This window comes from Neopsephotus bourkii, unplaced genomic scaffold (genome assembly GCF_033783945.1).
Source record: "Neopsephotus bourkii isolate Nb327-2 ecotype Australia unplaced genomic scaffold, CSIRO-AGI_Nbou_v1 NB_1615, whole genome shotgun sequence".
Lineage (NCBI taxonomy): Eukaryota > Metazoa > Chordata > Aves > Psittaciformes > Psittacidae > Neopsephotus > Neopsephotus bourkii.
In genome coordinates this window covers 7,979,143-8,000,665 of record NW_026902090.1, presented here as the reverse complement: position 1 = coordinate 8,000,665, position 21,523 = coordinate 7,979,143, and the positions used below count along the sequence as shown (strand labels likewise).

The 21,523-nt window shown below is 37.5% G+C and overlaps 1 protein-coding gene across 1 annotated transcript in view; it reads right to left on the bottom strand.

Annotated features, from left to right (window-relative positions):
• Positions 1-21,523, bottom strand: part of ATRNL1 (attractin like 1) — a 507,635-nt gene that overhangs the window by 122,098 nt on the left and 364,014 nt on the right. Inside the window, exon 27 of the mRNA XM_061372770.1 lies at positions 8,060-8,167. Coding sequence (XP_061228754.1) covers positions 8,060-8,167 — 108 coding nt within the window. The remainder of the gene's footprint in view (positions 1-8,059; positions 8,168-21,523) is intronic.

The window sequence follows — 21,523 nt, the reverse complement described above, 5'->3', positions numbered from 1 at the left end:
TCAATAAGCAGAGGCTTGACTCTCATTAGCAGGCATCAACCTGCATATAGACAAATTTCCTATACATCATGTTTAAGGCATTCTGACAATGTCTGTTTGCTATGAAAGTAAACTGACTCAACAGAAATAAGCAAGCAAATATAGGGATTAAAAATGTGTTTTCTGTAAATTTAGAGACTGGAAACATTCCAGAACCAAACTAGAATTCTTAAAAACTTTAAGTTAAGGACTCTGTCAAAACATCAACAAGTTTTAAGGTGTTAGTATATATTTTAGCAATAAACACACACACACAAATTTGGTCTGTATGAAAAAACAATGTGGCTTACTCCAGGAGCATCTCTCTGATTATTTTTAGACTTCCCATATGCTGAAAGAGAAAACTGTTACTTAGATCTCAAAATATTGTTAACTTGATTCTGTGCAAGGAATTGAACATCTATACACTTTACATTGAATAGAGTTAATATACATACACACAAAAAAATCATAGCTGTGACCAGTATGCATGAGCAACTAGTTTAGGTATTTGTTCTAAATCACAGGCTCAGAACATCCACACAGTGCTAGACATAAATTTAAAGAGCAGCAACAAAATTCTTATGCAAATGCAAAGATATTTAATTGGGCTACATTATTGTATATGAACACTGAATTAAATTAAGTGAAAACTAAAAATCTGATTTCCTGAGAAAAGGTTCATTATATAAGGAAGAAGATATTGCAAACCAAATTTTGCTGCTTTCAGGTAAACACTTTTCTCTAATAGAAGAACTATCAAGTGCTAATTTTACATCTGATGTACATCCCTCACACAATATCATCAAAGGGTACCAAAGGTGAACAAATCCTTTGCAAAGAAGAAAAATAAGATTTGATGGTAGGATTCAAAATAAAGTGCTTCGATAGTTTAGGAGAAAGTCTTCCCTTTGAAAGTTGAATAGGACTGAGGGTGTGGGCAGAGAAAAATGCAGTGAGCCATCAAGGTCAAAGTGGAGCACAAGATAACGGTGTTCTTGAGGCAGTGGACAGCAAATTTAGCATGATTTTGAGTAATACAGAAAACCAGAAAATATTATCCAATATAGATTCTTATCTTCAGAGTCAGGTGTATCATCTGACTATATTTCTCTGAAATCTAGTGGTATAGGCTGCATGGATTTTGAAAGGCTGTAAACACGGTAATGCACTGGTTAAGACAAAGAATAATTACATCATGAACACAGACTTCAAGGAGAATATTGAAACTATTTCAGAATGGATTGGAGATCATGTTAGGCAGACCTATGGTCATGGAGAGACAAGGGGTCAGGATGACTTAACAGTTTCTGATCTTACAAGAAAACTGAGGACATAAATCAATGAAGATAACAGCAAAAGTGAAGAGAAAGGTCAGAAATATTCAGTAACAGAAAAATATTAGTCCAGTGAAGATAATTAAACTGTTCAAACAAGAAAAATGGAATATTTTCAGATAGCATGCAAAAGGAAGAGCTAGGCAGCAATCAAAATAATAATAAAGACAGAACTCACAGGAGAGAAGCTAATGCAGCTATAATTCATGGTACCTGGGAAATGTTTGTCCAACCTGCTCTAAAAAGCTTACAATAAAAGAAACTCCATCACCTCCCCAGGCAATTGCTTCCAGTGATTCAGCTTTATTATGAGAAGCTTTTCCTGATATCCAGCTTAAACCTCCTCTACTACAATTTAAGTCCATTACACACTTGCTGCCTATAGTGCACGCAAAGAAAAGATGCTACTTTTGATTGCTACTAATCTTTTGCATGTTTAAGGTTATTATTTTGACTCCTTTCAACAGTCTACTCCAATTTCCTTGACTTTTCCTTGTACTTCTATTATCTAAATCTGACTGCTCACATTGTTCTCAACTAAATTCTCTCTTCTCTTGGTCTTCTTGAGCTCCATTGCCACAGGCGAGACAGTACTTAGTTAAGCCCCTTCCATTGCCAAGCAGAGTTTAGCTTACACACATAACACATGGACAATAGAGATAATCCAAATCTGGAATTAGCATGAGGTTAAAAAAGAAACAAGAAAAAAAATCCCAAAAAGTTTGTTAGGAAAAAAATAAATTAGTTAGGAAAACTAAATTACACTCAGGGACGAGAGTCCTACAACCAGCGACTCAGCACATGCACATCCAAAGGCTTTGAAGGGGAAGGTTACAAAAACACCCCAATGAAACTTGCATTTCTAAATGACATTAAAAAGAACAGTGTAGGTCTAACCTGCTTCCTTGAATCTAGCTACAGCTTTTGCAATACCTGGAATCATTCAAAACAACCTGAAACTTTTTGTATGTGATCATGGCTGAACTTGCTCACAGTCTGTATCTTGCACTTGGCATCATACCTTCCTCAGCACTAAACACGATAAAGATGGATTAAACAGTGAAACTATCCTTCCTCATCCAGGACAATGTCTGGTTTACCCACATGATAGTGGGGGATAACGTCTACTTATCCCACCATAACAATAAATGTTAATCAGATTTGATCATGTTTAAAACAGAATTTATAAGAAATAATTAATATACTAGTATCTTCCTTGAAGTTCCCAAAGTTCAGCTCCCCCAAAACATTGCATGAGCAACATATGCAACTATATAAATTATATAGCATGACTTTTAAGTAAAGAAGTGCAAGTATAATGGCCTTTGATAGCTCCTGTTGCCAAATATGTATTGCATTTTGGTCACTGGAAACAAGATGACAGTTCTAGGGACAATTTCATCATGACCATAAATAAATCCCTACTTTCTCACAGGGAGACTGAAGTTATCTTCTGACACTAAGACTAAAATTAGGAGCTGAGAATATCAAGGGGCAGTCTGATGACTTCTAACACAGTTGGGAAGAGTCTGTTCCTTGATATTAGACATTATGTCATCAAAATAATGCAGGTGTAATGTTGATGAAGCATACAACTTCTTTAATTTTGTGCATTGATTACGTTCCATTTATTTGTAAATCAAGCAAAAAAGTTCTGACATATTATTGGCAGGAGAAACCAGCAGCAAAGCTGATTAGTATAAATTGCAAATACCTAAACCTCAGAAACCCCTGCTATAGGATTTTCATGTGTTTTAATAAGTCACTGTGATTTCCAATAGCCATTTTTGGTATAATGATAGCTACTGGTGTTGATGTTGGTGCATACCTTTCAAATCTTTTACTTAAATAAATGAGAAAGAATGGCTTATATTTGCCTCATCGCTTCTCAGGGATGCCTGAAATTCAAAACTTAATGTACCTCCCATATGAAGATCGGCTTAGGAAGTTGGGGCTGTTCAGCCTGGAGAAGAGAAGGCTGCATGGAGACCTCATAGCAGCCTTCCAGTATCTGAAGGGGGCCTATAGGGATGCTGGGGAGGGACTCTTCATTAGGGACTGTAGTGACAGGACAAGGGGTAATGGGTTAAAACTTAAACAGGGGAAGTTTAGATTGGATATAAGGAGGAAATTCTTTCCTGTTAGGGTGGTGAGGCACTGGAATGGGTTGCCCAGGGAGGTTGTGACTGCTCCATCCCTGGCAGTGTTCAAGGCCAGGCTGGACGAGGCCTTGGATGATATGGTTTAGAGCGAGTTGTCCCTGCCCATGGCAGGGGGTTGGAACTTGATGATGTTAAGGTCCTTTCCAACCCTAACTATTCTATGATTCTATAAATATTACTTAATGCTTGCTAGAAAAAAAAAGATGAATTTTAGTTGAAATTCAAAATTCTTGAGATCATCTCACTTTGTCAGAAGTAGAGAACGATCTACTGTCTGTGACAACTCTACAGGAAATTCAGTAACTTGATAGAAAAATCACTGAAAGATTTACTGAATTTTTTTTTCTGCAGAAATAATTGTTAACATCAATTTGCAAAAAAATAGATATCCAATACTGTAAAGACACCAAATGGTTGTTCATCCTAAGAGCAAATCTGCACTTGGTTCTTATGCAGGCAATAGCACATCTGTCTTTACTCCAGCAGATGTAGTATAGTGGATGCTACTGTCCAGAGACTTAGCATGACCATACATTAGAGTTTACAGTAGTGCCCAACTTATCTCTCAGGCCTAAAGAAAAAATCTGTCCCTGTTTCAAAAGAAATCCATGGGCTGAAAAATACCCAGGACTTAGGCAAAGCAGGACAGAAAAAAACCTACCACATTTATATTTGTTTTCACCTAACCTACAGATTAAGCAAAATGACTGTCAGCAGCAGAGAAGAAGTGACTTCAAAAGTGAGTTATATTTAGTGGAAAAAAAATGTTGCCTAAAGGAGGCTTATAATACGAAGATAGCCTAAACAATTTAGCTTTTGGGAAATACTGAGAAGCAAAAAGCAACCAGGTCTGGAAATGACTTAGATGTCTAGAAAAAAAGACAAGAAAGGAATAAAAAAACCTTTTAATACTAAGGGCACTGAGTGTCAGGAAGCATTGTATCTATTGATCTATGATGCTATCTCATTTTTTCTGATTCTGGCACTGAAAAAATTAAGGTGGTATCAAAAAATTACCACAATATTCTCTAACTCTCTGGACAGGGTGCTTCTGGTGCTCTCTTGCTCTGCTCCTAACAGTCTGTGCTATGTGAAACTCCTAACAAGGGAACCTTAGGAATTCTTTCTCTTCTTTTACCTGGACATCAGCCATTTTACTGCAGCCTGCCCTGTTTCTTTCTTGGGATCCATAGGTTCACTGCCTGCTCTTGTCCCTCCCAAGAGGGAGGGAAGAAGAATGAGAGGTGGCCTGCCTCCATCCTCACCTTGTCTTGTAAGAACTCATACAGATTTCATCACTTGGAAATAGGGAAATCAATGGGAGCAGATAAAGATGCAAATTAATGCTGGCATTGGTATAATCAGTATAATAGGATAATTGTGCACAAGATGAGTATCATGAATATCATGCCACAGCAGGAGTAGGTATTACTTCACAGCTTTAGAATTAGGATACTATGATGCTATCTATATCATTAGCAAGACAGTGATTGATACCAAAAGGGAAGGAGTGCAAAGGAAAAACTAAGTTTGATTTCTTCTGTGTTAAGTTTAAGCTGACAATAAGATATTTAATAGTTGATGTAAGGCCAACATGACAGCATGGATGACAAGATGAGACTTGTTAGTGTCATGTTGTGATTCAGTTACACAGAAAGGTAGCCTGAGGAGGTAAAAGGCTGATGAATAACATGGTTTAATTGGGAAGAGCAAAGGCTATTGTCAGTGACTGCAAACCCACTGAGACAGCAGGAAACAGGAGTAATATGATGCAGGTTAAAGTTTTTTGAAGGAGTTAATATCAAGGTACTGTCATTTTGTTGGCAAAACATTAAGAAAGATAGACTGGCTGGTAGACTCCAAAGCAGAAAGAGAGCCCAAAATAACAGATTCAACTCTCTCCTGTAATGCTTTCAGGATTTTATTTTAATCTGTTGCAAATTGCTGCTGACTGAAAATAGACCCAAATATACCAGTTGTGCCATAAGTATATAAAATAGGCCATCATTTTAAGTACACTATTCATACTCTTATTTTCTTAGATATGCTTTCCAAACACTGGGCAAAATGTGCCTCACTACTGCACACTAAAACTCTACAGCAAAACAGTGGCTCTAGATATTTACAAATAAATGCAAATAATAAAACAATAGCTAACCAAATGGCATACTGGAATTACCATGTAGATAATCGTATGAATACTGACATGTACCAGACCATCAGTATTAATTTAGGACACCAGCTGTACAAAACCATGTAAGCCAGACGACATTAATGAACAGCAGTCTTACTATGCAGTTGAATGGGGGTCTTGTAGTAATATCTGGAAGAGTTCAAAGACATGTGCCTAAAGGACCCATGGATCAATACACTGTCACTGGAAGTGCTGGAGCTATTACAATGTCAATAAAAGTATACCAACAATTTCCAAAGTATAAATGAGTAACACAATGTCAATAAAAGTGTGAGGTGAGGGAATGCAGCCCTCCAACATTAAAATTGGAACTCCTGGTATATCAGCAGAAGATCTTCACAATGCCAGTGGGAACATTTTGAAGAGAGTTACTGTATATTCCTTATTTTTAGCAAAAGATGTCTAACTTTAAAAGATCCCAGTGGGCATCAGGTATCACAGGATCATTAAAATAGTTTCATGATTCTAAATACAATAACATGAAGTTACATCTACTTCATACTCTACTATGTTTAATCATTGCATCTTGGAAATGCAGGTATGACCCAAATTCCCTACAGTCCAAAAGAGAGCTGAGAATGAAGAACAGAATAGCTACTGCAACTTTCAGCGTCCTTTTGCAAACTGACCATAGACTGGGAATAGAAGATTAATATAGCTCTTTCATAAAGAATATACATCAAAAGATAATCAATACTTTAATCACATTCATTTTACCCTCAGCACAATGCTTTGTTTTGATATAGATCAGCATATTGTAATTCCAAGGAAACTCTGAATGAACTTCATTCTGTGTATAACTATGTATTCATTAGGAAAAAACACTATGCAAATTGAATACTAAACAATTACTAGAAAATGCTAGACTAGAAGAAAAAGCTAAAAAGCCCCTGTAAAATATAATTAAAATATTTTAGCATCTACGTCTTTGAGTGCTAAATAACAGATATAAGAAAAGAAAATGTGGCAATTAACTTGTGATGTTTACTTCTAAAGTTTAATTAAATAATTAGTACGTACAGAAGCAAGAGTTTGGATGCCTCAGCTCCCATTCATTGCCTCCCTTTAAAAAGACAACAGACAAAATATTCCCAGATACCAGTGTTGAAACAATGAAATCACATTCAAAAAGAGTTAACTTTTAACTACAGTGTAATGTGCCCTCAGCCTGCGGAGCTGTTCCAAGATAAAAGCAGATAGAAATATGGTGATATTGGTGAAGAACGTGGGGGTTCTAGTATTTGGGTAGAAAATAACAATGCCTCTTTAAAGAGATAAGGAATTTTTATTCACTATCTATTCCAAGTACTTAAATTATGCCAGCAAGAACAATTCTGATTGCTTCCCATACAATAGCAGGACAAAGCACCTCAATTTGTAAGTACTCAAGAACTGATTCTTTTTCTTTCTGCTATGCATCTGTTTTTCACATTGCTCACTTCTCCAGGAACCTTAGAGATTTGATAGAGTGTATTTAATCTTCCATTGAAAGGGGCTATTGAGAAAAGTAAGAGAAGCTTTGAATTTAAGAGGAATTGGCAGCAGTGAAAAGAAAAGTACAATCCTGAAAGATTTCAGAGCTATCAGATCTCACTGCCAGGTCCCACCATAAATAAGATAAAGTAATAACTGTAAACACAATATTGTAAATAAAAGTAAAGGAATAAAGGATTATGATCTACCAAAAGCCCAACCTAGATTAGATATTTATTATTATCCACATATTGTAATTCTCCTTCTATTTTCAGGTGAAACTTCCAGAATCCATTTCATGCATTATTACACTATTCCAATATCACATTGCTTTGCATATTATTATTTCTTTTCCAATGTACTGCAATTACAATAAAAGAATGCAGTAATGTAGCCATTATCTACTAACAAAACTATGCAATATACTCTGTATTCTTTAAACCTGTACATGTAAAGCCCAACACCAAAATTCAACCCACAGCCGCTTTATTAATTTGTTTGTTTGTTTGCTGTAATCTCTGTTAATTAAGATGGATGTTAACTAGGGGCACTGTGTACTTAAAGGACTGTGCATGAGGTTTGCATCCTTCTTAATGCCTATGTCTTGCATTCCTTCAGCTCACATCCATCACGGAAGGACTGCCAGGTGAGCTGACTGTCACTCCAGCACAAGCTAATAGATTCTCCAGTGGCTTTTGATAACAGCTCATGCCATGCTGTTAAAACTGCGCCTTGAAAATAGCATAACACACATAGCTGAGACTTGTCAGCTCCAGGTAATCAGACACTGCTTGGTTTCAGAAGCAGATGCAGATGAGACTAGCAATGTAAATATGCAAATCACAATGGTCCCTTGTCAGCACCACTGTTCCTACCTCTAATGGCCCTCGTAGAAAGTCTGTTTGCTCAGCTCCTACTTCCAGTGCTACATCGACAGAAGCAAAGGGGCGGCTGGCCATCTGCTGTCGCTCCCGCATAAGTTGCTGATGAGGAAAAAATGATGTTTTAACAAAACATTAAAGAATGCACCAGATATTAGTCTGCCCTACCATACCTCCCATTATAACATAAGAATGCAAATAGCATGCAAACAGTCATATTTGTAACATTAAAGGGAGAAAGTTACACTAAATTTTCATCATCTATGTTTACTCGAAAACTGAGCCCGGAGGGCTTACACTGTCTACTAATGGTCTTGCAGCTTGAACTCTGATGAAATCTCCAAATGAAAGCTTCCCTAACTGACAGTTCTCTCTAAATAACTTTGCTATTTGTGCAAGTTGCAAGCAAACATGGGAAACAGTTGGAAAAAATAGCTGAAGTCTAATTCCACTGGTAATGCATGCATTACAACACCTGCCAAGAACAAGTCCACTTGGCCTTCAAATTTTCATACTTCACTACTAAGCCAGATGGAGTTAATAGTGTCAGGACTCATAATTTTATGCATTATCTTGTCTGCAGTTACTTAGAGATGAAGAATAATGTGTCAGGACTAGGGAGACTGCATCAGTGTATTTGAATGCAATCAGCTATGCTCATAGAGCTTGTATAATCCCTTCCAATCATACCCGTGCGTACAGAAGTCCCAAGGAAAACCACCAAGCTAACTCATATTTCTTCCTCAATCTGTAATTATAATGCTTATTAAACCATGATGAATAAAAATGATGACCAGCACTAGATATTACAGATCTTACTTCAGTGGTTCTGTGCAACTAATAAAAGCATTATGAAATATTTAAAGTGAATGAGTCGTACAATTAAAGTCGTGCGCTTCTTCAACTGAGCAGGATGTCATAGCATCTTGAAGACACAAAATGCTTGCAAAAATGTTTTATTACAAAAAATCTAAGATTCATTTCCTTTATTATGTCTCTGGAAAGCTTAAAACAGTAGAAATCGGTATTTGAAAGTAAATTACACTAGCACTGTGACGTACCGCTCATAAAAGCCCTTGAAATAATAAAAGGTATGCAAGCAAATATTTGCTGACAGCTTCATAATAAACATTCTTGATTTAAGGTCTGTTACAAAGAAACAAGCTCATTTTGTAATACTTGTCATACATTTGTTCATGACTTGCATTTTAAGATTGTCTGTAGAAATCTAAAGAAGCACTCGTAATGATAAAATCAAAAGAGTATAGTAATCTCCTAAAGCATATCCAGTACATTCCTAAGGCTTGGATTTTATAAACATGCTGTGTATTTGTCAGCAAGCACCTGTACAAATGGGATCCCATTATATTATACCAAAAGGATAGTTGATAATGTCTGTGTGTGAAACTACATGCTTTATATTCAGAATAAATAAAAGCCTAGTATGAATATCTAGATGGTTAAAATTTATGTTTTTAAAAATGAAACTGCTGGTCTCTGTATACTGATTTACACCAGTACTGATCTGCATCAGTACAATATATTCATAGATTTTACAGCAAGAAAGAACTACTATGACCCTCCAGTCTTACTAACAACTTGGCAAAGAAATTTAAAGCATAAAATACTGAGTCACTAAATGCTAAAATTTAGTGTATCTATCTGCTTTCCTCCCTAAAAACAAACCAAAAACCAAAACCTAACAAAAAATAAAGAAAACAATGTTGTTAGCGCATTCCTGCCACATGGAACTCATTACAGTATTGTAAGTCTACAAAGCTATTGGCTAATGCTTACTTTTAATGGGAAACCAAACGCTGTTTTAAACAAATAGAATTGCTTGGGGAAAGCACTTAAATGAGCAGAATTACTTACACTCCAAATGCACAAACAATTATTTAGAAGATTTACTTAACGGAGACTATAAGGGAACATATACTTGATACACGCTCTGTTTTTTAAGGCTAGCAGGTTTCTTCACCTCTGCTCCCGGTCATGCATTCAGTAAAACCTTTTCATTCACAAGGCAGTCACTGTGATTTTGATACTCCTTGAGAAAAGCACTATGAAGATTTTTAATTAGCTCTGTAAACAAGAATGAGAACTTTAAAATGTTCAGCTGCCCATGAAACACTGAAGAGTTTGGCAGCTGAGCACTTGCACATCAAAGTGCTCTACTCTGATGGAGCACTACTACTGCTTGTTTTTCTGTTCAGCATTTTAAAGCTCCCTGTAACATGCAGAACAGGAAAAATAGGATGCAGTCAGGAAGAAATACAGAAAGATATTATGATGTTTAAAATTAGCTTTGTGGCTGGAAAAGGTCATTAGCTCTACCATTTTCAATTGTCCGTGTATCAAGACTGGGACAAAGGCAAAGTTCCAGTTACAAAAATCCTTGTGAGTTAGATTATCGCATGGCAGGTGGCATTCAGGTGTGAAACCCTGTGCTCCAGTCACACATGGGGCAAATTCCTGTAATTCACTCGTAGGCCAAGAAACAGGGAAACTCTTTGAACATGGGTATTTTGAACCCTAGAAGCATGCAACTGGGGAAGAGAAAGCTATGCGTGGAACTATAGAATCATAGAAAGCTATGGAAAGTGGAACTACAGAATCATAGAATAGTTAGGGTTGGAAAGGGCCTTAAGATCATAGAGTTCCAACTCCCCTGCCATGGGCAGGGACACCTCGCTCTAAACCATATCACCCAAGGCCTCATCCAACCTGGCCTCGTTTTACTTATATTACTGCATTTAAAAATCATACAAACAAATACATACTACTTCAGTAATTAGGGATATTTACTTGGAGAACAGATGGACATTATCAACATGTAATATTTGAATATTCTGTGACACATTTAATTTATAATATTCAGAATTAAGCACATGTCTAAATATTAACTTAAAACCATGGGAAATTCAAAACATTACTTTCTTAGCGTAGGACTGAGACATTCAATGAGCATTTACCTGACTGTGCAGACCCCTGATTTTAAGGTCTACCATAATTTTAAATCTCATTAAGTACAAGAGAATTGACAAGATTAAATTTTAGTCATCTCTATTATTTTGCAGTAATAGAAAAGTATCAATTTATATCCCATTAAAGAATTTTTCATGTAAAATACAGGATTACATTTGTCATCAGCAAAGAACAGTAAGATGTTGGCATACTACACCTTAGTTCAATTTCTCACTCAAAACCTATATAACTTGAAAACATTTCTTAAAAAACCCAGGCATTTTGGCATGATTAGTCCCTTGACATGGAAATACACATTCTACCTGATGCTTCACGGACACGTAGACATCTTCACCAATAAATTATGCCAATTTTCCTAGTCAAATAAGCACCTTTGAAATAGGACCTGCTTCCCCATCTCGAAGTATATCACAGGAATGTATTTGCCTGGGTAAGCAACTGAATATTACCAGTGATCAAAAAAATTCTTATGGGGGATATTTCTCTCATCAGTGCAGTTCGGAGTGAATTGAAATATTCCACAGCATCTTGCATAATGTTTTATAAGAAAATGTCTCTGTTGCAAAATTCATATTTAAGTAGAAATATTTTTTTTTCAGTTGATAACATTTAGACTTACTTTCAAAATATTTTAATGCCCATAATTTACTCAGGTACAACAAAACAGTGCAAAATGCATATTACAGTGATTTAACATTAACAGAATACAATGTTTCAACAATCCCAGGCTGACTTTTTTCAAGTCTTTTGTATTTTGGGAAGCTTAACCATTTTGCTTCTTTTTCCTATTTAGAATTTCCTATTTCTTTTTCAAGACTTGGTCTCTCAGGTGGAACAGGATACCGTTCTTCTGACTAGCACTGCTTTTTCTATGCTCTTCTCTTCACCTTCCAGCATAACTCTCCTAGAAAAGCCCTAATTGAAAAAAAAAGTCTAATAAAGTACATGAGATGCTAGGAACTAGGACAGTTGTACTTTCTCTTTGTTATACAGTAACAGGCATTCTTGAGGGACTGATAGATAGGGATAGCTGAAAAGGATGAAACCATTTTAGTGCCATAATGAACAGAAAAATCCTTTGAAAGATCCCTCTGTAGCTGTTTGGCACCTTTATGGGCTGATTTAGCCCACTGGCAAGCAATGTACATGTTCGAATGTGCCATAAAGCAGGCACAGGTAAGTGTGAATGCCCAAGTTCATGGGACAGCTTGGAAGCCAGGAAAGGGATAAGAGCCGACAAATGCTTGTAAAAATGTTAGGAAGACTTCGGACCAACAGAATAAAAAAGTTTCCCTTTTGGCTGTTCAGAGCCAGGGAGTCTCAGTACGCTATGTCAGAAATAAGGAAGGATATGGCAGTTGAGAGGATACTTATTATTCTAACAACAGTGACAACTGTCTAACTTTTCTAGGTTTTCTTCCTTCACATCCTAGATTTTTTGTTTTGTATTTTCCTAGACATTGCACCAGGACATCCAGGACTTTGTCAAGGTGAGTATTCAAAACAGCAAAGAACAGTAATTCTACAGCCACATCCAGTGCTGTGCTACTCTCCTAGAGACAAAGACTTTCCAATGTCTAACCTGAAATTCATATTCATCACCCAGCCCTGACTTGTCTGCAGTTACAGCTTGGTCTCCTCCTCTCCTGTTTCTGTGCTGTCAAGTGCTGATGTAAATAACATCAAAAGGCTACAACAGAACTGTTAACAGTGCCCTGCATTAAATCTGGGATTTATGGGAAAAGTGTTTGCAATGAGGAGAAATGACAAAAACTCCTGGAGAGTGGCATCAACTAATTCCCGATCACATTGCATTTGACAAATGCCAGGGGTTAAAAAAATGAAATATTTATGTAAATGTACAGCCCTGCAAAAGCAGAGAGTATCTATAAGCAGTCCAATACAGTCACATATTGTTGAGTTTTCTTATTGCCGTATCTAACCAACAGAATCAACTTAGGACGGTTTAAATGACTACACACATCTGAGTGGAAGACAGGCATTTTAGTAATAAACATAATTTAATTATCTTCAAAAATCTCAAATTCTGATTCTCAAACTGAATTATACGTAGTGATATTTCAATGAAGCTCTGATTATTTGCTTTAATTTGCACATGAGAAAGATTGCCATCCTTAACTTTTCTCATTGTATCTCTTGGTGTTACAAATCTCTTCAAATTAAATTAGCTATTTACATAGCTGGAAAGGAGAGCAATTTCTCATTTATATGTTGAATAACCTATTTGAGTTGGTTAATTTCCAAATCAGCTGATTTCACCAACAAGGCATATTATAGTCATTAAACTATTTTATCATAGAATCATAGACTGGTTTGGGTTAGAAAGGACCTTAAAGTTCATCCAGTTCCAACCCCCTGCCATGGGCAGGGACACCTTCCACTACAGCAGGTTGCTCCAAGCCCCGTCCAGTCTGGTCTTGAACACTGCCAGGGATGTGGCAGCCACAGCTTCTCTGGGAACCCTGTGCCAGTGCCTCAGCACCCTTACAGGGAAGAATTTCCTCCTAACATCTAATATAAATCTATGCTCCTTCAGGTTAAAGCCATTCCCCCTTGTCCTGACACTACCTGCTCCAGGAAAAAGTCCCTCTCCAGCTTTCTTGTTGGCCTCTTTAGGCACTGGAAGGCTGCTCTAAGGTCTCTTTGGAGCCTTCTCTTCTCCAGGCTAAACACCCACAACTCTCTCAGCCTGTCTTCAAAGCAGAGCTGCTCCAGCCCTCTGATCATCTTTGTGGCCTCCTCTGGACTTGCTCCAAAAGCTCCACATCCTTCTTATTTTGGGGGCCCCAGAGCTAGATGCAGGACTGCAGGTGTAGTCTCAGCAGAGTGGAGTGTAGAGGGAGAATCACCTCCCTCGACCTGCTGGTCATGCTCCTTTTGATGCAGCCCAAGACACAGCTGGTTTCTGGCTTGCGAGCACACACTGAAGCAGCTCATGTCCAGTTTATCAACCAACATCCCCAAGTCATTCTTCTCAGGGCTGCACTGAACTCAGTCTCTGCCCAGCCTGTGTCTGAACATGGGATTGCCCTTACCCATGTGCAGTACCCTGCTCTTGGCCTTGTTGACCTTCGTAAGGTTCACACAGGCCCATCTCTCAAATCTGTCCAAGTCCCTCAGGATGGCATCCCTTCCCTCCAACCTGTCAACCACACCACACAGCTTGGTGTCATCAGCAAACCTGCTTAGGGTATACTCAATCCAGTTCATGTTACTGACAAAGCCATTGAACAGTGCCTGTTCCAATACCAATCCCTGAGGAATGCCATTCATTAGCTGGTTTTTAGGTTAAATAAGCTCAACATTGCATGTGACTGCAGGAGATACAGTGAATTTAAGAACTGGACAAAAGTTTATGGAACCAAGTAGCATAAATAACCATACTTATGACAGCTGTCTGACAATCAAGATTCATTCATTCTCTTGATCATGAACTTCCTAAATAATCCTGGCACTTGCTTTCACTGTGCCTCATTTCCCACTGTTAAGTGAGAAGTGCCCTGACACAAGAGTGCCTTCAGGTAGGCAATGAGATATTACAATGATGGACATAGCATGACATGCTATTTGCACTGCAAAATAGACTCTATAGAAACTTCCTAAGATAACAGGGCCTATTCCATGCCACTTTCTCTTAAAATTGCCTGAAGAAAAAGTGCTCTCAGGTGTGTGCAAAGGTCTATCATGGGAAAAAATGAGAGAAGCTATACTTCTTGTCCTAGCTTTATACCAAATAAAATGAAGGGTTATTTAAACTAGACATAGTCCGGCAAACAACAGCTAAGACATACTTAAAATACAGTGTACACATCCCAAAAAATAACAGTTCCAAAAGGTCAAGTTTTTATGTATCCCTTTTGGAAACCAAATACCAGTCGTCTGTAATTTCCCTTGAACAAATCAAAAATGAGAAAAAAAGATGAGCCCTGAAAAGGTCATTTTGTTGCTAGATCCAAGGAACAGACATTTAATGTACTGCACATTAGCAAGCAAAGAGCAAAAGTGAATCTACTATGACTTTAGCCTTTGGAACTCCGACTCCAGAACAGAATTCCCACCTTTGAAACACTCAATATGCTTATTACAATGAGAATGGCACCCCAGTTTATGCTTACTTGCCAGTAATTTATGGAATCTCATGTTACAATGAAGTTTTGATAAATCCTTCAGAATTTTCCCCTAAAGATTAAGTTAGCATAGAAGATTCTTTGGGGTCTACAAATCAGTAACAAGCTCAAAATTCAATTCATTCCTTTCAAATTTAAGAAGTGCTAAACAATATCTAATTCTATTATCTCTTTCATTTAGATCACTATGAATTCATGTAGCATATTTACACAGTCCCATAACCATAAACATTTTAAAGGCTCCTCTAGAGATACTTATGTCTTTCTGTAGTCCTGGCTAAACCCAGAACTGCATATTTCTTCCTTATCAAGTGGTTTAAAAAATCCTTTCCACAGTTGTTATTTTCCTGTTAACTAGAAAAGCCAGAATTCACAGAAAATTGATAAAAATGCTTATTCTGCAAACTAATTCTGTATATAGAGAAAAAGAGCCAGATCCAAGAATTATATATCTTAAAATGTTTCCACATAAGACATGTGACTGACTGTATTTGCCCAAGGGCAGTTATTTACAAATTAATATATTAATATAGGTGTTAAAATTAATTATTTCAGAATGCAAGAGAGATTCAACTATCATATTATGCAAGCTACTCCTTAGAACTACCTCATTTACAATGGTGTCACATAAAGAATGCTTTTCAACATGTCTTCTAAAGAATTACTAACGCTGATAGTGTAGTACTTTAAACGTGCCATCTTTGTAAATGGAAAAGACACCTTAGGAAACTACCTTACATCTACAAAATCTCTGTGTATCCCTTCAACATTAAGCTACTGCTTTTGAAATAAGGCATCATGAATATTACCCACTATTATCTCAACTGTTAAAAACAGCTTTAGTTACTTAACTTAGACAACAGATGTCAAGCTGACAATTCCCAGCTCGCAAATAAAGTTTTAGGTTGTTCCTATAAGCAATTCAGATTGCTTCAAGGATAGTATATATGGGCTAATGAAAGAAACTGGGTCGAAGTGTTACCTCAGAGATCACTTTGCCCACCTCTGTGCATTGGTCCGACATAAAGGACCAACACTGGTCCTACATAAAGGGCCAACATAAAGGTAGGTTGCAGTGTGATTATGATCCTTCTAGTATAAATTTCTTTAAAAGGCTCCAGTGACTGAGGTTCCACAGTCTCTCCAAGAAGTCGAGTGCCTGATGATCCTCATATTGGATAGGTCTTTTCTAAAATCTAAATTAAATCTCCATGCTGACATTTAAGCCAATTGCTTCTTGTCCTGTCTACAGTCAAGAGCATCCCTGTCTACAAGTGAAAAAAACACCAAAACCCAAAACTCTTCTCTTTTATAGGAGCTCTCCATAGATTTGAAGTTTCCCTTTAATCATCTCAAATGTACTGTATCACTACTCCTGCTCCTGTTTTCAGTGCTCCCCTCTGTACTCTCCAAGTGTCAAAAAGTGGGGACCCAAACCTTACATAGCACAATAGAAAGAACACTTTGCAGGCTTTACAGATCTTTTTGTTGAGAATATTATGCTAGCGTCTTTGCTACAACAGAAGTACAGTGACTTACATTTACTTCTGATTCATGACCATCCCACCTCATTTTTTGAATATTCTACCAAGCTCATTGCCCATTTCTCCCTATCTTTTTTTGCACATGGTCACTTGTTTCTCAGTGCAGAATCATGTATTTGCCAATTACAGAATTGTGGAATTGTAGCTTTTTAACCAATTATTTCGGATTCTCCTATCTTTTGTACAGATTATAATTCCATCCTATAGTATGTTTGCAGTCTCACTTACTTCAATGATAGTTAGACATGCAATAACCATGGCCCATCTCTTAAATCAACATCAGGATCAGATCCCAGCAGAAGCCCACTTGATATATCTTTAACTTTTCACTTTCTACATTACAGTTTGATATTGTATAAGCTTTTTCACTGTCGGTACTACCAAACTTTTAAAGAGCCCTTAATGAAAGTGCTTTAAAAACATTCTTTTCCTAGCACAGACAAAGTCAGATGGGGTGTACATACTATTACTTTAAAGAGAGGTTCAAGTGCAGGACAAGTCTGTTTTATTTGCAAATAATGCCAATGCATTTTTTTTAGCCTGCAAGACAACAAAAAAAGGAAGGCACCGGATTTGTTTCCTATTGAACTGATGTGAAAACATGTGGTCCAAACTATAATGACTGAATTGAAGCTATGCCAATTTAGAAAACGCCAAAGTTTCTGAAACATACCTGGTCCCTACACCACAAAGTGACTTCAGATGATCAAAACCTTAAGAATTTTCTCAAGATTATATTGAATCTAAGGTTTATATTTAGTTTTTGACACTGGTTTCTTTCTACCTTTCTTTAGTTAAATTGTAACATAGAAAGTGAAAAAAATATGACAGAAGAGAAATAAAAAATACTGAGCAGGAAAACTGGGCTGTGCTCCAACAAAGGTAGTTTGCCATTATTATTACCTCTAATACTTAAAAACCATCTATTATTTCCGATTACTGGTACACTGATAATGTAAATGAAACATTTTAAGTGTGGCATCATTGCCAATTATACAACTATCTAAAGTGGTACTTTAGAAGCTACTTAACACACAAATGACATTACCATTAGGGAAGGTAAACTGGTGATGGACCATGACTGACTGACTGACACCGTTAAGTGCTTTCAAGCATTCAAAGAGGCACACTTATCAGTAGTCCTGCCTGGAGGGATGGAAATGTCCTGACCTATGTGGATCTTCAGTGTAAGGAGCTGATGAGCTTTGCTGTTACAAGCATGCCACAATACCTTGCCGTACTGTACTGGGTGAGTAAAGAGAGCTCTTCTAGACAATCCTTACAAAAGCTGAGCCAGTGTTACTTGGCTACCTCCCTCCCTTTTTGTTTAAAAACGAGGCTCACCCTGCCACTGACAGCTTTTTTAGTACAACTGCCCCACCCAGAAGCTCTAAAACATAGTATTTTTCACATCAACAACCCATTTATTAGTAAAGCTATAGTTTAAAGTTATAGTCAGGATCAGGAAGTGTGGAAAAGTCTGTAAAGAAAATCATTATAACAAATCCTATCTACTTGTGAGAAGGGTTTTAGCTAATCAACATAAAACGGATACTGATCTGAAATCTGGGTGCTTGTCCAAAGAAATATTGCAGACTTCACTGATTTGTTCACCATACCTGGTACATTCAGGTCAGCAAGAATTTGGCACACACACTGCTAGTGGGAACAGCATGTGGTCACACCCAAACTCATTTTGTGCAGGGAGGCAAACGGCTTTGAAACAGATGCAGTTCTGCTGTCTGATCAGAGCAATAATGTGGATTAAAGCAGCCCTTCTTTGTTCATGGGATTCTAAGTTTGAAACAACTGATTTAGCAGATGTGAGATGTCGCAGCTTTTAATAGTGGTTGCTCAAGAATATTAGAACAGTAAGCTAATTGCAAAGCTTTGCACTCCTACAGAACTAAGAAAGTAAGGCCACTGACAATCCCTTATGTTTCAAAGAAACCAAGGCAGTTTGCTCTCAGTGCAAGTATCTTGAACAGGAAAGTATGAATAACAAGAAACTGCTGAGATAAGAAAGCCTGAAGCTTGTAACATTTTAATGGAGAATTATTTTAAGAGTTGATCTGCTACCTACTAAGCCACAGCTCCTGCAGGGACTAGAAACTGCATAAGCTCCTGCAATATTTAAGCTACATCAGAATTTCAGAAATAGAGAGCTTTCAAGCATTAAATATCCTAATCCTGTAGTCTAAAATTCAGTTCTGAAATAAGAAGCACAACATGAATTCCAAGCGACTATCTTGGCAATATCTGCAACAGCAGACACCAGGTTGTTATTCTCTTTATAACAATCTTGTGCACGATCCAGCTGCAAACAAGGATCGTTGTGTTCCTAAAGGGGCTTGCACCAGTCTGTGTGTGTACATACTCCATAGATGAGAAAAAAATACTGTGAAGTTAATCCCTCACTGCTGCCACACTGAGACTTTCAGTATAAAAGTGACAAGAGTGTAAATCAAAGTACTTTGGCATTCTGAGCTCCAGTTAGACTGTTTCAAAAGAGAGAAGTGGGATGATTTAGAGTTCATCAATTATATCACATCAAATTAGCCTCCATCACTGGCTTGGCTCGACAGCTTTCATCTATTCTAATTTACAACAGAGAGGACAGCCAAGTACAGGATTGTGGCAATGACACAGTCAAAGGGAAGCACAGCACTTTTGGAGCACAAGAGTGGTAGGCTTTTTTGGACACCCTCTTCAGCTGGGTCAAGACTTCCACCCACATTTAGTTTCTTTCTTTTGCTTTGATAGAATCATAGAATAGTTAGGGCTGGAAAGGACCTTAAGATCACCAAGCTCCAACCCCCCTGCCATCGGCAGGGACACCTCACACTAAACTATATCACCCAAGGCCTCGTCCAACCTGGCCTTGAACACCGCCAGGGATGGAGCATTCACAACTTCCCTGGGCAACCCATTCCAGTGCCTCACCACCCTAACAGGAAAGAATTTCCTCCTTATATCCAATCTAAACTTCCCCTGTTTAAGTTTTAACCCATTACCCCTTGTCCTATCACTACAGTCCCTAATGAAGAGTCCATCCCCAGCATCCCTATAGGCCCCCTTCAGACACTGGAAGGCTGCTATGAGGTCTCCATGCAGCCTTCTCTTCTCCAGGTTGAACAGCCCCAACTTTCTCAGCCTGTCTTCATACAGGAGGTGCTCCAGTCCCCTGATCATCCTCGTGGCCTCCTCTGGACTCGTTCCAACAGTTCCATGTCCTTTTTATGTTGAGGACACCAGAACTCCACACAATACTCCAGGTGAGGTCGATCTGACAACCTTCCTCCTCATTTAAGGAAGCCATGTGCTAAACATCCTTTTAGAAGCCCTGCAGTCACTGTCTTTCTACAGACACTGTTCTGTATACATCTACCTTACACAGTGATTTACCTTTGCAGTTAAACCCTTAAAATAGATGGCTGCACTACTGGAATGCTATTGCAACTGTATGTGGTTAGGACATAGGTTAGCTATTTTAAAGGAAAATCACTATCAGTAAATTGTTAGAATTTGCCTTCCACCTGACAGACTTTAAATTTGAATTTGCCATGGTTATTTGAAGACACTGACAATGCAATAACTTAAATCACAGTGAAACACAGAAAAGCACTGAAGAGTCTTACACAGATAACACTTTACAAAATATTTTATATTAAGAATTCATCCTTTTGCTATGGATGTGACCACAAGCACTGTGCATCATCTAAATTGCAGTTCAGAGGCTTAGATGGATTCAACTGGAAAACAGGCCTTTTTAGCCCTCTGCATAATGGTGAATTTGCACAACAGGCATGAAAAGCCAGCTTTACTGTTTCAACCACAATAAATATTAAGAATGAAACTGAAAGAACAAAGACTGTTTTCCACATAGCATAGTCTCCCACTTCTAAAGAAAACATTTTTCATACAGGCAAATCAAAGCAGCCATTTAAAAATGCACATATTGCAATGATTGCTTCACCAGAATGACCAGGCTTCCAAAAATATATTTCCATATTCTTCAATCATAGTTTCTGTGCATATTGGCATTATGTATCCCTCTTACCTGCTTTCCTCTCATATGGCCCATTTCCAAAATAAATATTGTGTAAGCAAGCCAAGGTCATCTTACCCATTCCTTTTCTTCCTCCCCAAGTTTGACTTTGCTAGTAGGACTACAAGTAGTGAATTACTAATAGGCTTTTTATGGCAGTCTTAGTTACTTCAGTAATTGCATCATATACAAATGCTTAGAGACAAGTAAATTATCAGAATGTTTAACTACTGATTTTCAGAGATTAGGAGTGATAAATAACAAGTAAAAAACTAGAGATAAGTGTTGTCTCCCCTGAATCTAAATTGGCTTCTCTTTTTATATAGAGTCTCAGTCACTTTGTATAACGAGTAAATGAATACAAGAAACTGCATTCATGACTTTCCACTTACAAAACTAAGAACATAGGACATTTTAATATTCTTCCACAATATGCCCCTTTCTGCATAGGAATCTTTCACCTGCACCAGAGAGTGTCATAAATCTTTCAAGAATGTGGACTTGTTTTCTGTTATTTGTTCCAGCTGGAGACATATTGGTTTAAAATGTCAGGGAACCTGCTATGTGTTAATGGATTTTTATATGGGCATCTGCTAAATGGTTTCGAATTTACACTACCATAATATATGAGACAGCTGGAATTTCATTAATTGAAATTTATTTACCAAGAAAAAAAACCCCAAACCAACAACATCCTTAACTGGGAGACAAAGGAAAACAAAGATATGAT